This window comes from Choloepus didactylus, chromosome 1 (assembly GCF_015220235.1).
Source record: "Choloepus didactylus isolate mChoDid1 chromosome 1, mChoDid1.pri, whole genome shotgun sequence".
NCBI lineage: Eukaryota > Metazoa > Chordata > Mammalia > Pilosa > Megalonychidae > Choloepus > Choloepus didactylus.
The window spans coordinates 215,809,159-215,826,338 of NC_051307.1; the positions used below are offsets into that span (position 1 = coordinate 215,809,159).

Sequence of the window (17,180 nt, forward strand, 5' to 3'; positions counted from 1 at the left end):
ATATCCTGCATTGCCAGCGAGATTTACACCCCTGGGAGTCAGGTCCCACATAGCACCCCCATCACTTCTTAATACAACTATAAGATGAGCAAAGTCATTTTAATATTTTATGTATGATAGCTACATAATATTTGCATAGTCTTCCCCATCCCTGATAATCCCATCTGGAAGCTTGGTTACTGAACTTCATTTATATCAAAAGTGATGACTTCACCTGCTCCTAAGAAGGATTCCTTCAGCAGAAGGATCAATCTGGCAACCCCTTTGATTTGATATGCTTTGTCTCGTACATGTTTCTTGCTGCATACATGGTGGGTATTTAGAGCAGTCCCCACACAGTGCTTTCTGGGCTCTGCGTCTTTTGTAAATAGAGTGCCCCGAGCAGCTTTTTGCTTCAAGGGAATGAAAAAGCAAGGGTGAGAGTTCACATCTAATGTGTTTTGGTTGAAGTTGGTTGTTACAGGTGAAAACAGTGGGCTCTGCTTTCTCCCTTAAGCCTTTGATATTGTTGGGGCTTTTCAGTGCATGACAGGATTATTAACAAGTGAAAGTCAAAGTTGTCCAACACTGCCACACCAAATCAAGGGAAACTTATAGACAAGTCGCTGGACCTGAAATAAGCTTCTTTCGCCCCAGGCTTCCCCAGATCTTATACCTTTTTTTTTTTTTGTGGTAATGTTTTATTCAAAGGTCATGACAATATTTGTGTGAAATGATTTGCGTTGTAGCTTAAGACTCTAGGTTGCGTTTTGTTAGTTTGGAATTTCTTTTTCGCTTCTTTCCAGTTCAGTAGTAACCTTTATTTTAGGAACATTGGTAGAGACGGGGCAGGTGGGTTCTGAGATCTGGGTGCTGAACTTCTGAAGAGGCTCTCTCCCAACTTTCCTGGCACTCAAACCCAATATATCAAAAAGACAAAGAAGGACAAAAACTATCATGTGGGCCCCTATGGAAGTTGCATTTGCCAGGTGCCTCAGCCTGCCTCCTCCATCCCACTCCTCTGCTTTGGCTTTGAAATTGAGTGTTGGATGAGTCCAGAGCCAGAGGAATTGGCACCATACATTCCCCCCAGGACAGTTTGAGCCTCATGAAAATGAGAAATCGTCTGGATTAACAACAGGCAGGCCTACTACTGCTGGCAGGATGTGTGCAGTTGTGCAGATTTGCTCCTAGTCCTTGCTGCCGCCCTGCGGGGTTTGGATTTTCCAGTAATGGACTCCTCCAGGCCAAGTCTGACAATTAGATGGTAAATACCCTGGTGGGCTGGAGAAGGGGAAAGGGATAGGTCCAATATTAAGTAATCCCGGAGCATCAAATTCAATTCCTCTGTGGCCTTCTGTGGCCATGAATCTCAGTTCTCTGGAGATGAATAACTTGGGAATTGACTTGTTTCCACTGATATTATGAATTAAGAGTAAGTAAGCTGTGTCAATGCAGAAGCTCCATTTGAAGGTGGGGAGAGTGAATCCTGTTAGCATTTATAATTGTGTTTCCTTTTGCTATTAATCCTTTGCCATGGATGAGTATTAGGACTTTTCTCATCTGCCAATGGAAACCAGTCCCAGGAGTCTGTCCCTGTCAAGTGCTGGAAAATAGATGATGATACAGGGCCATGCCCTTCCCCTCGAACTGGAGCGCTCACTTCTCTTGTGAGATGCTTCTGTGATGAATTGCGTATCTATTAGATTAGGCTTAATGTATGATTCTGGAACTTCAGCTGAATTTAAACCAAGCCTTCTGATCAGGAATCCACACTCGGTTAATTGCATTTAGTTGCCTAGGAGAATAAAATCCTTCAATTCATTGAAAGTCCTACAGTTCTGCAGAGATCCTGTTTTCCTTGTCGTGCCTCGTTCTGAGTTGTGTGTCTGTTTTTCTATCCAACTTCACCCCACGGCAGTTTGGGATGCTAAATGCACAGACACCTCTGAATCTGCTTTTGTAATGTCATTGCAGCAGGGACCGTCAGGAGAGAATAGAAAAAAAATGATGTTGGGATGTCAATAGGGGAAAAGAAATTTCTACCTCAGAAACTGAGACTAAAGACTGTGAAAGAAGAAAAGTGCTTTTTTGAGTATTAGAAAGAGGAGGGGCAGGAAAAGACTTCTACAGATTTTTTCAAGAGCCTGTTTTCAATATAGCTTAGTGGTCAGCGGTTTAATGCTAGAATTGTCTTCTAAACATAGATTCCCTAAATTATTGGCAAATGTTTAATATATCAATAAAAGAATCCAGTCAGCACTCTGTCTCCTGGTAAGGCCTAACTGAAATGCAGAGGCACAAAAATTAAAGAAGCTATCAGTGCTTTATGCCGGGAAACTCTTGAACACAGCTTGAATCAAATCTGGTGAGTGGCAACTTAAAAGAGGAGGAAAGGTTAAGATGTTAAAATCAGAATAAAAGAAACTGGAGCATCTTTACTGTATGGCTCTTTAAAGAAGGGGCATGGAAGGAGAAGAAAATCAGCTCTGAAATCAGCTTTTATACAAAGTACTTGCCCTTGTCCTAACAAGGCACTGAAGCTTCTGAAGATACCATTACCTGCTAACCATCGGGGCAGATGGATCTTCATCTCTGCAATTCAGGAAGGCCATGCAACTTCTCTGGTCCTGCTGCTCGTCACTTTCCTCCACAGCTGCTGTTAGCAGAGTTGCCATTCACCCTCAGCAGGCATAAATCCTTTTTCCCACAAGAGGATATTGGCTGGATGTGATGTTTACGGGCCTGAAGGAGCAGCTGGCGATATCTGATTCAAGGCAAGGAGATTGTCTTGGCCGTCCTATTTAGCAGATGGCCAGGACCTGATAGATTGAAGATTATTAGGATCTGCGTCAAGGGCCACCCAGCATGGAGAACAGAAAGAGTGAATGACAGGACCTTCCTGAACCCAGGCACGTGCTGTTTGATGGGGACTCCCTGCTTCCATTTCATTTTGCTTCAAGCAGGAATAAACGCAGGCCCTTCGTGTAAAGCCCAGATCATAGACAGAGCTCTAGAGATTATTGATAACTTGGCTACTAATTTGATGGCCTGCTGAATCCTATATTGCCCATTCTCTTTCATTCAGGGTCCTCCTTTGCATTTGCCTGCCGTCTTCTGAAGGTGACTAATGCCACGAAAGCTGTTCTAAAATGGAAGTGCCAGGAGCTAAATTTTGCAATGAGAGCACAGGATCCAGAGGGAAAGGAGGTTCTCCATTTCTCCCAGTCCATTTAAGCTCATTTGTGCAATTGCTGCCTTCTCAGTATTACTACATAACTCCTTTGATCTTAAAGTGGAGGGAAGCAAATTTCAAGAGCCAGGAAGACTCCTCACGTGGTCTTTAAAAGTAGCAGCACATTATAAAATTGAGTGGATGTCAAATAAAACATAAATTTGGATCTTTTGAAATTTGAACTCAAGTAGGTGTTACTTTTAACACAAAGCACATTCTGAAGCTTCAGAATGTTGTTGTTTGACATTCATTGAATTTTGAGTGTTCGGGTAAACTTGTCCAGTATTTATATGTCTCTCTTACTGGATGCTGCATTTGTACTCAGCATTATATTCTTGGGTTTTGCACATTTAAAACTCATAACAATACTATGAAAGCTTATCTTCATTTCACAGGTAACCAGAAGCTCAAAGGACTTATATCTGACTCAGAAGTCCATGTCTCCCCATCCCATGGCTTCTGTACCTGGATGGAAACCAGAATGCCGACATGCTAAGACAGCCTTCTTCACTGTTGGCTTACTTACAATCTGCCCAAATTGCTTAACTTATGCCCATGAATTATTTTAAGTGGCAGATTTATCTCCAATTAAAACAGTGAGTGTCTTACTGGAATGAACCCACTTAATAGCATTCCATTTGGATTCCCCACCCTGAGTTTTGGAACCAAGACATAGTTTAGAGAGTGAGCTCAGTATTCTTAACAAGTTACTTTGACCAGCAAGTAATCTGCAGTTTCTCCCTTCCTCCTTACCCCCTTCTCAACTCCAGCCATATCAACCAGCAAAGGAGGCTGCAGAGGTGAATGGGGCACTATAGAAAGTTTTCCATTTCTGGGGTTGCTTAGAATCTAGGGGTTAGAATCTGAACTTGAATGAGGCCAGGCCTGAGTAATTGGTCACAGAGCTGAGAGATTCAGATAAGACCAGAAATCAAACCTGGATTAAGATGCCTGGTTATTTTTTTCTTGCGTTCTCTATGTGCTGTTTTGAATCTATTATGCCCCCCACAAAAGCCTTGTTCTTTTATTCCATCTCGTGGGTACAGACTTATCATGGATGGGATCTTTGATTTGGTTGTTTCCATGGAGATGTGACCCCACCCTTTCAAGGTGAGTCTTAATTAGTTTACTAGCATCCTCTGTGAGAGGATAAAAAGCCAAGATGCTTAGAGAGAAAACACCCAGAGACGTTTTGGAGACATAGACCCAGACATTTGGAGATGAAGCCCATTGTTTGCCCCAGAGAAGCTAAGTGAGAACTTTTAAAGAAAAAGCCAGTGGAATCAGAAGCTGAAAGCAACGCAACCCAGGAGCAAAGGAACAGCAGATACCAGCCACATGCCTTCCCATGTGCCTTTCAGATGCCATTCGCCTTTCTTCAGTGAAGGTATCCTCTTATTGATGCCTTAGTTTGTCATTTTCATGGCCTGAGAACTGTAAATCCCCATTGAACTAATAAACCCCTATTGGAAAAGCACATCTATTTCTGACACTATGTATTTCTAGCGCTTTAGCAAACCAGAACAGTCTACAAATACCATTTGTGGGTGTCAGTCATGGAGGGCTAGGAACACTTTCCTTGAGCATTTATATCATTAAATAAGACTAAATGCATTAAGTCTGACTTGTAAAGCATCCCCCTGCAGTTGGGACTGAAGATCAGAGTATCCATGAGATTTGCTAGGCAAGAGAGCACAGTTTTAGGTAAGCACAAATTGATCGGTGGACAACAAAAGCTGTATCTCATGATGCGAAATCTCACTGGGAAACCTTTATGACAAACCATAAGCAAAGTGTATTGGTTCAGAAAATTATTGATGTCATAACTGTCCCCCCATCCTCCATCCCCGTACACACTCCTAGAAACTGCAACAGTTAATTTTTGCTATATGACCAGTCCCCAAACCTGATCAAAACAACAATCAGAAGACCATCTTTTTTGCCTGCAAATGTTTTCTGGTAGTCGCTCTTATCTCACATTCTTGAATTGTAATTCCATTTTTGACAGTGGTGGTTTGGCTGGTCAGGTCTTCTGGTCTAAGTTAGCTGGCCTGGTCTCTGCAGACTGCAAGTGGTTCAACTGAGGCTGGGTAGTCTAGAATGGACTCACTCACCTGTCTGGTGGTTTGCAGGCTGGTGGGTCTAGAATGAACTTGGCCAGGACTGCTTGTGTACTCTTCATTTGGCCTCTCCGCCTCCAGGAGGCTAGCCTGGGCTTCTTCACTTCGCGGTCTCAGATTCCAAATGGCAGCAAGAAAGGGTAAGCCCCTGTTTCCCAGTCTGTCTGCATGATGTTCCTAATGTCCCAGTGGCCAAGGCAAGCCCATTGCAAATGGTAGAGAAATTGATATAATCTGATGGAAATGGTGGCAAAATCAGATTGCAGAGATGTATGCAGGTGACAGGGAAGGGAGGAATTTGGGCCTTTGTGCTGTTCTGGTTAGCTAATGCTGCCTTTTTGCAAAATACCAGGAATGGATTGGCTTTTATAAAGGGGGTTTATTTGGTTACACAGTTACAGTCTTATGGCCATAAAGTGTCCAAGGTAATGTATCAACAATAGGGTACCTTCACTGGATGATGCCCATTGGCATCCGGAAAACCTCTGTTAGCTGGGAAGACACATGGCTGGTGTCTACTCCAGAATTCTGGTTTCAAAATGCCTTTATCCAAAATGTCAGTGTCAGCTTCCAATGGCCATCTTCAAAATGTGTCTCTCAGCTGCAGCTCTTCAAAATGTCACTCACAGTTGCTTTGTGTCTGGGCCTGTATGGCTCTTTTAAAAGTACTCCAGTGATCCAATAAAGACCCACGCCTGAATGGGTGGGGCAGTATCTCCATGGAAATAATCCAATGAAAGGTCTCGCACATAGTTGATTGAGTCACATCTCCATGGAAACACTGAACAAATAGGTTCCAGTCTAATCAACACTAATACGTCTTCCCTCACAAGATTGTATCAAAAAATATGACTTTTTCTGGGGGACGTAATATATACAAACCAGCACATTGCCATCTCCCAGAGATGTTAGAGTAATTCCTGATAGTTTAACTCTCACGAACATCTCCACCAGACTGAACTGAGGGTAAGGAAGACCATCTGTTTTTGGTCTGCCACTTCAATTTGATATGGGGTTTTTCTCTGGGCTCTTATTTTATTCTGTCACTTTGGAAATCTGGCCACATTTACTGGTAGGCTTTCTAATCTTGCATTCTTGAATTGTGTTTCCATTTTTGACAATGGTTTTAATTTTGACAAATTATTTGCTGTGGTGCAAATGTGATTTTTCTTTGTATACAATTTTGATTTGGTGTGTTCTGCGGATGTTTGCTTTTCAAGAATGTTTCATGCTACAACCAGTATGTTAAATCCCTGGCTTGAGCTTCTATTCAGGCCCTTTGGAGTTGCACTCATGCCAACTCCTAGAATTATACCTTGGTATCTGGATTCCTATTCACTGCTCATTTTTTTGTGTACTTATAGTGTTGATGATGTAGTACCAAATTCCAAATCATTTTTTTAGTCCGTAAACATAAGACTATGCCTAGTGACACCTGTGTTCTGAATTTAGTCATAATTCAGGGTTCCAAATATTTATGTGTAATCTCTATTAACTCAGAACTTCCAACCTCGGCATTATTGATATTTTGAACCAGAAAATCCTTTTTTATAGAAGTGTATCCTGAGTATTATGGGATGTTCAGCAGCACCCCTGGCTTCCACCCACTTGATAGTTGATGTCAGTGGCACCTTATACCCACCTCCACTCTCCAGCCCGCCCCTATACCACATCCCTATCTGTGACCAAAAATGTCTCCAAGTATGGCCTAATGTCCCCCCTGGGGTGGGGGAGCTAAACCGCTCCCCGCTGAGAATCACTGATCTAACCTGGAGACATTGAAGCAGAGGAAAGAAGGAAATGTGTGAAGCATGGATTATTGCCAGAGACAGCAAACTAGGAGCAGCAGGCCTAGAGGGAGAGTTTGTAAGGGTGGAAGGCTGTGGAAAAAGTTCAGTCACTATAAAATTTAGCTTAAAGATGAACCTGGATTCCTGTGAATTAACTTGGAAACATCAAATTGGATCTTGCTACACATTAAGAGATTTATCAATATGTCAACCTCATTACGCTAGAAGTGGATTAGATATAAATACTGTCCCTGGGAAAAAATCAGGAGCTATGCTGACTACAAATAATGGATTTTAAAAGACTCTTTCTTTTGAAAAAAAAAGCTAAGCATACATGAGAGTAGAGAAAGTCTTATCATGACCAAAGATCTAAATTTACTGACTCATGGGCTGTGTTGTTACATCTGTGCCCACTCACTCCCTCTGCTGTCTGCTCCTGGATTATATTGAATCGAATCCCAGACATTTTGTTTCATTTGTACATGTGTCAGTATATGTCTAGAAGAAGGTACTTAAAAACCATGATTACAATATGATGATGGGTTTTTAATCTTCTTGAAAGGGCAAGAATGAGGATTTCTCCTAAGTAACATCAGAAAGTTCAGGAAAAGGCCAGGTGTGATCAAGATCAAAAAGACTTAACGTGTGGGGTATTCAGAACCCCAGAACAAAAGGAAGGTGGATGACATTGCCTTCTGGAGATCCTCCCCCCTCTTCTCTTGCTTTGAGTAACTCTTTGGAATGCCCCTTAGGGACTCCTTAGAAGCCTGGGGTCCCTAGAAAGGTTAATAGGATGGCAGGGAGGAGATGCCTTTTCTAAAAGAAGGGAAAAAAATACAATCACCAGAAGGTACTGAAATATTCGGTCAATGATGGATTGCTCTCTGATGACTTTCAGGGACTTTGTAGCTGATCAGAGCTTACTTTTAATAAAACAAAACAAGGAGAAATTCCTGCAGTTGCCTTTTAAGATTTCGCTAGGGCTATGGCATTTCTCCTGTTATAATGTATTCTGAGAAGTTTCTCCCTTTTGATTTAGACTTCCTCACTTGATTTTATTATGTCATAAATCTCCTGCATTGGGTGAGAGCCCTGGTATATGTGAGACCTAAGCAACTTGCTAGATAACATCTATTTTTCCCCTTCTTTGTAGAAGATTAAGCTGAGGCTGTTGTGCCTGATGCCAGAATAGATTTAACCAATCATGTTTCCTTTACATGTAGGTCAGTCCGAGGGACAATTCAGCACTGGATCCTATTATCCATGGGTTGAAGGGCGTCGTACATCATGGTAAGTAAGCCATGTACACTTCCTTTTGCCAGATGCGAAGGGTGAGGCTCTCTCCCTAAAGGAACGGGGTTATCTTGAAGAGGACAAAGAACGATACCCGTTCCTCATCCACTGATGTCGAAGGGCATTAGAGCCATTATTTGATGGGTAAAGAGTAAACCAGTTTATTACCTTCAAATGGGTGTGGGTTAACCATAAGCAATTTGTTTCTTTTCGGGTACCACTTTGAAAACATATGTAATAAATCAAAACTCCCGACATGTGTACCATTCAGATGCATTGAACCTGCCTTTGTCTCAGATCTCTCCCAAAAATATTCTTCTTCCAAGTTTCTTTGCATTTATAAATTTCTTGATTTGCCTCTCAGATTTAGGGAACTTATAAAAAAAAGTTTAAGTAGCTTGACAGTCGGTTAAACTTTGCAGCAGGTGAGCATGCATCGTCAGCTACTACTGGAATGGAAAAGGCTAGGCCATTGTTCTGTGCACCAGATATCTTATCCTCAGGCAAAAACTGGGAGAGAAAATAAGATAAATGGGTTCTGTCTTTTCCAACTGGTTTTTATTGGAGGAATTTCCCTGCAATTTTATTATCGGCAATGCATCATTACCTATGACATCAGGGTCCTCTAATTTCAAAAGTACCTTTGCTACAGTGAGGTGTGGAGTCTCCATGTAATGTAATGATTTGCAAAGTTTTAATAATCTAATTAGAATTCCAAAGACATTGACAGAAATAGCATTAGGAACCATCATAAATCTCCCCTTCATCTCCACGGCTGTGATAAAACATCTTTATACCTTTAGTGTAGGATTGTCTTTACGTATTAGCCAGCTCTGTAGAGCTTAACAAACGTCTTTCTCCCTCTCTCCTGGGAAACTAAAACCAGTTGCCAGTGTTCAACTGAAGCAAATAGGATTTTGGATTAATTATTCTGTTCTCTCAATTGTTCAATAGTATAGTAGGTTATATTAGGTAAAACTAATGAAAGTTAAAAAAAAGAGTATTGATAGCACTCCATGGAGGTTTTCATTTTAGAACGTTTCCATTGCTTCTTTCCAGTGTTCAATTTTAATTTTTGTCTGTAAAGTAAACCCCTCATCCTGAGTTGGAAAGTAGATTGTACTTAACAAAAGTAAGTGCAATGACGAAGGTACCCCCAGGGAATAAAACACCTTTGCCAAAAATGGTTCTGATTCAGTGCACATTTGTTTTTTGACATTGGTGGTGGCGGTTTTGAGGGACAGGCAGATTCACTTTTGTGCTCTGGGCAGCCTCAAAAGGGTAAGGAAAGCTGGTGTTGTGGATAATGTGCTGTTTATTCTGAGCTCCTTTCCCAGAAGATCCCCATGGATGATTGGTTGATTAAACTCCTTACTGAAATTCTAGCCCATAGTGTAGATTATGATTGGAATGTAGTAAATGATGGATAGATCTTCCTTCCTTGTGACTCTTCTGCCTCTTTCACCAAATTCTTTGCCTTTTTGAAGAACACCGTGAAGAGTTTTAGGGTCTTCAAAAGAAGCAACTATTCTTCAGCAAGAAGAAAGCCTTCTACCAGCTATAGCATTTGAGTCGATCTGTGTAATCTTGTTTCCATAATGATGATTGAAGGAGATTCCATGTGTTAAGATAAGCCATAGCTTCCTTTAATTCCCATTTCCCCAAATCTCGGTAAAGTCACTGCACCGTTACCATTTAGCTCATGACCTGTGGGTTGTATTCTCCTTCCCCATCATCCACAACCACCTTCTAAGTGACTGTTACAATAGGACAACTTTCCTGGCATTTGGGGGGTAGCAGAGATACTGGGATGTAGTTTCCCCCTTACTCTCTAATTGGGAAGTCAGAGGAGACCTGCAAAAAACAATTACCCACCAAAGCAAAAAATATGTGGCATGTAATAATTCAGCAAAAATATGTGGCATGCCCACATCGTGGGATCACAGAGTTAGAGCAACGATTAGGACAGACACCCTCCAGGCCTGGGTGGCAGGGAGATGAAGTGACTGCCTTCCCATTCTCCAGCCTGCCCAGCGTGTGTTACCCCAGCGTCCACATGTGCTGCTGTTTCCTCTGTCAAGAGGATTCTTCCCTTAGCTCTTGGCAGGGCTATCTGCCCCTCATGATTTCAAGTCTCAGTTCAGATTTTCCCTCTGCAGAAAGTCCTCTTGTAATCATCCTATCGGATTACTTACCTCTTTCCCTCTCACATCACTCCCTCTCACGTCATCCTAGGTCTCTTTCTTCAAAGCACTTAAAAACTATCTCAAATAATTTTTTTTTAATTCAGTTTTATTGAAATATATTCACATACCGTACAATCATCCATGGTATGCAATCAACTGTTCACAGTACGATCATATAGTTATGCATTCATCACCCCAATCTATTTATGAACATTTTCCTTACGTCAGAAAGAATCAGAATAAGAATAAAAAATAAAAGTAAAAAAAGAACACCCAAACCATCTCCCCCATCCCACCCTATTTGTCATTTAGTTTTTGTCCCCATTTTTCTACTCATCCATCCGTACAGTAGATAAAGGGAGTGTGATCCACAAGCTTTTCACAATCACACTGTCAACCCTTGTAATATACATTATTATACAGTTGTCTTCAGGAGTCCAGACTACTGGGCTGGAATTTGTTAGTTTCAGGTATTTATTTCCAGCTATTCCAATACATTAAAACCGATGAGGTGTTATCTATATAGTGCATAAGAATGTCCACCAGAGTGACCTCTAGACTCCATTTGAAATGTCTCAGCCACTGAAATTATTTCATCTCATTTTGCATCCCCGTTTTGGTCAAGAAGATATTCTTAATTCCACGATGCCGGGTCCAAATTCATCCCCAGGAGTCATATCCTGCACTGCCAGGGAGATTTACACCCCGGGAGTCGGGTCCCACGTAGGGGAGACGGCAGTGAATTCACCTGCTGAGGTGGCTCAGTTAGAGAGAGTATCTCAAATAATTTTGTCTATTTATTTACTCATATGTTCCCAGGTCTCTTTCTTCAAAGTATTTAAAAGTATCTCAAATAATTTTGTCTATTTATTTATTCAGATGTTTCCTTCTAGAGTGTAAGCTCCGGAAGGGCAGGAAACCATGTCTCTGTGGCTCGTTCTAATGGCAAATAGTACTGCTCAGTAAATATTAGCCAAATGGGTGAATCAAGGAAACATACAGGTGAAAATATCAAAATATAAAATTGCATGAAGGGGAGAAGAAATTCAAGCCCACTTGGGTTTGCTTTGATCAGAAAGAGAAAGCAGTAGGATTGTCTTGGAAACATAATGTTTACTCTCAGTTCTCAGGCTGTTGCTGGCTTCCTTTTTGATAACCTTTATCACTTCTGTCATTTTTCCAAAAGGGAATGGATGTTTGAAATATAAAAAAAAAAGGAGCTTTTGTTAGAACTAGAAGCATTTTTAATGTTGAAGGTCTTTGAGGGATTTGAATGATCTGTTAATTTGATGGAACATAAATAATTGTGCCCTGGCTGGGGAATGATGACAGAGATGTGTAAAGAGAAAAATCAATACAGATTTCTGTGACAGCTCTGAATTGGCTGTTATTTCTTCAGCCCTGGGAGTCGTATCTTAGAATGTTAATTTCTCATTGAGAATGTTGTTTTATTAGGAAGATACTTCTATGCTCCTTCAGCTAAAATGCTTCAACTAAAATGGTCATAACGACCAATGATACTTGGCAGTTGGCCAGTTAGGGGTCTCTGGGAAGCAGATGCCAAGAAGGAATCGTAAATGCAAGACAGCCTTTTTGAGGGAGGGGCTGCCTGAGAAGGATAAAGGATAGTAGGTGGGGAGAGGGTTGGGAGCAGGGGTTCCGGCATTATGGAAGGAGAGAGGATTGGCTGAAGACAGCTCCAAGGGAGTCTTGGCCAGACCAGTGGAGCACCCGGAGCCGAGGCTGTGCTGGGCAGGAGGGCTCTGGCTCTCGTGTTCCCTCTGTTCAGGCACAGGCTGGAGCATCTCAGGGAGAGAGTGGCCTCGGTGCGAACAGCCTGGCGGGTCCCGAAGGCGCAGCAGGTTGTCTCTAGAAGGAAGGTCTTAGGCTGCACAGAGGTTCACCTCTTCCTTCCAAAGACACCTTCCCTAAAACATTTCCGGAAGGATTTTCTACTTGATCCCCTTCACTTTTAAAGTGTCAGAGGTCCCTGCAAACAGTGCTTGTTCATTTTACTGGTATTTATTGAGTGCCTGCTGTAAGTCCCCTGGGATGCTAGCCTGAGGGTAGAGAGCAAAGCACACAGGCACTTTGCCCTCACTGAGAGAGAACGGTTAAATGTGGGATTGCATTCAAGAGTGAGCACAGCAAACTTAACTCAGACTTTGGGCTTTAGAGAAGGCCTCTCAGAGAAAGTGAACATTAAGACCTAAAAGGTGACTAGATATTGTCCAAGCAGAGTGGGGAGGACAAGGTTTCCAGCAGAGGGCCCAGTGGAGATGAAGATGTCTGGAGGTGAGCAAGGGCAAGGCACGTTGGAGGCTCTGAGCAGGGTGACATTGCTTCTCATGCTGGAGAGACACAGATGGAAACCTCTTGGCGATACAAAATGCTGTTTTTTATCATCCTTTCTTCTATTTGAATTGTGATTTTCACAATAGGAGAGCCAGGAAGAAATATGACAATGGAGAGAGTCGATTTGCCATTGATTTTGGTTCCGTCTATCCACCAAGCAACAGATAGAAGCACCAAAATGTATTCAGTTCAGTATTTGGTTTATACTACCACCAGTGTCCACTGGAGAGGAAAGATTTAGGAAGAAATTGTTAATTCCATTCACTACGTTGATTCAATCATTTACAGCTGTTAAGTACTTTCTGTGTACAAGGCCCAGCACTCGGGGTAGCCAGGTCTGATATAAATGTTGGTTCCAAAAAATCTAGGCTAGTCCTAATTTGTTTAAGACCCATATAAAAAATAAACCTGTGTGTGAATTGGTGTAGAAATGTAGCCTTCCCTTTACATAGTTTTACCCAATTGGCCACTGCTAAGAAATATATCTATATTATGTGCTATGTCAGTGGAAAAGTGTACTTTTTTTTCTTTCAAGTTTTTGGATTGCCTACTTTTTAATTCCTTTTCATAATACCCACCCAGAGAAAATCCAGGAGGCTGTTTGTCTGCATGTTCTAGAATACAGTCAAAAAGGCATTGAAACACTAAACTATTCCCTCATGACAATCATATGAAAAAAGACCATTTTTATGTTTTGGAAGGAAACTTGCTGATAGTGATTGATTGTTGAGCTTTGTCTGTTTTTCCTTTTTTTCCCAGCCCCCTCCTCACCATCACTTTCCTCCCCCACTGAATGTACCACCTTGGTGAGCAGGGAGGCTTCTCTCTCCTCCAGAGGAAATGTGAGGGGGAAGGTTAGAAATAGCTTCAGACATGACGAAATCTTCCACTGGACAAAGTAATACGGCTCTTCTCCCTGTCCTCCCTTCCCAGGCTTTTCCGAGAAAGATACCAAGGAAAGTACAGATGAATTTTCACCTGAGAACACCCTTCTATTAATGTCACAAAATGAGGCTCTTGTAAGCTTTTCTTGTCAAAACCCAGCAGTGAACCTTGGGACTATGACAAAATCAAAACTTTGCTTGCAGAATAGCTTTCCCAGGAGACTAGTGTATTCACTGGGTTCACTTTTTGGGGTTTTAACCCCAATTTATCCCTGTCCTGGGACATTCAGCAAAGCCCTAGAATAGCTGGAGTCAATGCACACCTCTAGCAGAAAGGAAAGAAGTAAAATAAATGTGCAAATATTCGTCAAGTGAGTACCCTGCCAAGTGTTTTCATGCAGTGGAAAATGCTGGCACTGTGACATCTACCCTTTTTTTCCATACCCCACCTGTTGGAATTGAGCTATCTGGGATAAAAAATAACTTGGAGGAGTGTACAGACTGGGTATGTAAGCTGAATTACTTTCAAAGCAGTAGGTAGACCTTGTCTTACACAGTCCCCATTGTGTTGCAGGCTGCAGATACTCTACTTAAGAAAAATTAGGGTGGTGCTACTGAGATACCGCTATGCTGTGGGGAGATACAGAGGTTTGTACCAGAGTTAGCTGTGAGGCTGTTCGCTGAAGTTACACCTATGCCCTCCTCTCTGAGTTGGCAATTCCTCACTTAGGTATATACCCAAGATAAATGTCTACACAGAGACTTGTATATAGCAGCTTTTTTCATAAGAGCCAAGAACTGGAATCAGCCCAAATGTCCATCAGTGGGAGAAGAGGTATACAAGTTGTGATATATTCATATAATGGAATATTACATGGCAGTTAAAAATAATGAACTTGCAATTTACACAAAAACAAGAGTACATACCCAGGTAGAATTATAGCCAAAAGTGTGTGCAAGAATGTTTGTGGCAGTGTTTTTCCCAATTGTCCCAACCTAAAAACAACTCAAATGCCCACTATCAGCAGGCTGCATAAACACAGCATGACACGTTAATCCTTCCTCCTCCCTCCCTTCCATCCTTCTTACCTACCTACCTATCTACCTACCTACAATACACATCCATCTATCACAAAATAGAACATTTTACCACCATGAGAAGGAATGCACTCCTTCACTATTCATCACCATGCATACATCTGAGGACCGTAAAATTGAGCAAGTAAAGCAAGATATCAGAGAATACATGCAGTATTCTTGAACATAAAGTTCAAAATGGGAAAACCTAACCTGTATTTTTTAGGGGTGCATATGTACATGGTAAAACTAAAAGAGAAGCAAAGTCATGAATATTTTTTAAATGAAGGTGGTGGTTACCATGGGGTGGGATGGGATTGTGACCTGAGGGGGTAGCCCTGGTCTCTTCCTGTCCGGGGTCCTGGCATACCAGGGTTCCCTTTAGAATTATTTGTCAACAGTACATGTGTGTTTTATGTACCTTTCTGCATGTGCATTATATTTCACAATCACAATCAAAGAAGACAAGGATTAGCACTAGAAAGGAAGAGATTCAGACATTGCTTTCCTCCAGGACACATCAGGTACTGCATGGCTTTGCAACAAGCAAAGAGGGGAGTAACAGAATTTTTTCCCTAACTTTTTACCATAAGTACTCCTGACAGGCTGTTTGTTCTCTCTACAAATTGACTGCAGGCCAAAGAAAGAACAGTGGCTACCTTGGGATTTATCATTTAGAGATGACTTTGGAAGCAAATATCTCCTTTTGGAATTTAGAAAAGAGAAATCTGAAGCAAAGGGGATGGAGTGTCTAGTGAAAAGTCTAAAAGCACAAGGCTCCTTGCCACCATGGTGCCAGTGTGGTTTACTCAATGTCACAGTATCCAGAAACCCTCTGAGATAGAACCACCCTTTCCGTGGAAAAGAAAGGCCAGTGAAGTGCGTGGCGGCTGGGTGACTGGCCTAGGGTCGCACCTTGAGAAGTGATCCAGCCCAGAGGGGAATCAAGGTCTTTGTGGCTTCCAGCTGGCCCTCGGTCCCAGACTATCTCCCTCTGTCCTCTGCCAAGGTCACCTGCTGTCTCTCTCAGCCTTGATAGAGGCTCATCATACAGGCTCTGTTGAAGGAGTGAGTGAAGAAGTATTTAGCGGGACCATAATCTGTCATTGTCACCTGGTGCCATTATGATTGTCTCTGGGGTCTAACATCTCAAGATAAACTATCTGTCTGTGGCTAAATGCTGAAGTTTCTGAAAAATATCCTGCATGAACTTTGGAAAATAGAGGATAAATTCTAGAGCAAGAGGATTCTGGAAAGAAATATTAAGTAGAAATGAGAATTTGTGTCATTATAATTCAGCAGCAAGAAGACAGAGTATGGATGAGTTGATGTGGTTTAAGGGGTTCTTGCCTCCGTGTGTGTGTGTATGTGTGTGTGTGTGTGTGTGAGAATTTCAAGCTCCTTTGAAAACAGACTCCATCCATCTTTCTATCCACTCAGTACCTAATAAATGCTAACCAAGATGCTGAGGGTAAAATGATGAACAGTAAGGGCATTTGCCCTTGGAAAATCATAGTCTCATGGGGAAATCTTTTTTTTTTCCTCATGCTTTGTGCTGAAGGTCAGAAAAACCGGTGTTATTTCCCTGCAAAATTATCAGTTAGAAAAAAACAGAATTATGGAATACTTTTTAAATTAATGGAATCTTGTTATTTTTCATTTTAAATCTGACTCATAGGAACAGTCCTTCAGAGTTTAAGTTGTCTTGGGTTTGAATTATGGTTCTTCACCTTGGCATATGTGTGATCCTGTACAAATTTCTTAATCTCTCAGTACCTGAGTTTCCACCTCTGTGAAATGTGGATGGTGAAAGCACCTGCCTCGAGAGTATTATGACTAAATGCATTGGAATGGAGAAAGCACAGAGAACAAGGGCATCTGGCATGTGTTCAGTGCCCTCCACATCAGGATTCAGCAAACTGCAGTTTGTGGACCTAGTCTGGCCCACTGCCTGTTTTTGTCAATAAAGTTTTATTGAAATACAGCCACACTCATTTGTGTATGACTGCTTTTGTATTACAATGACGGAGTTGAGTTGTTGTGACAGAGATTGTCAGGGCTCACAAACCTTAAATATTTACTATCTAGCCATTTAGAGAAAAAGTTTACCAACCCCTGTTTTAAACCAGAGTGATGTAGCAACTACTGTTGTTGTCTTCAGCCAGTTGTTTGTTTATGTTTAGATAGGCATTGCTGTGTAATTGTGTCAAGTTTTTCTTTGGGACAATGTAAATATCCACTCAGGTCATATACTTACTGTT

The 17,180-nt window shown here is 41.7% G+C and overlaps 1 protein-coding gene across 5 annotated transcripts in view; it reads left to right on the forward strand.

Annotated features, from left to right (window-relative positions):
• Positions 1–17,180, forward strand: part of PTPRG (protein tyrosine phosphatase receptor type G) — a 686,843-nt gene that overhangs the window by 523,590 nt on the left and 146,073 nt on the right. For all 5 annotated transcript variants that reach the window (XM_037799495.1, XM_037799505.1, XM_037799497.1 and 2 more), the window contains one exon: positions 8,348–8,414. In XM_037799495.1, coding sequence (XP_037655423.1) covers positions 8,348–8,414 — 67 coding nt within the window. The remainder of the gene's footprint in view (positions 1–8,347; positions 8,415–17,180) is intronic.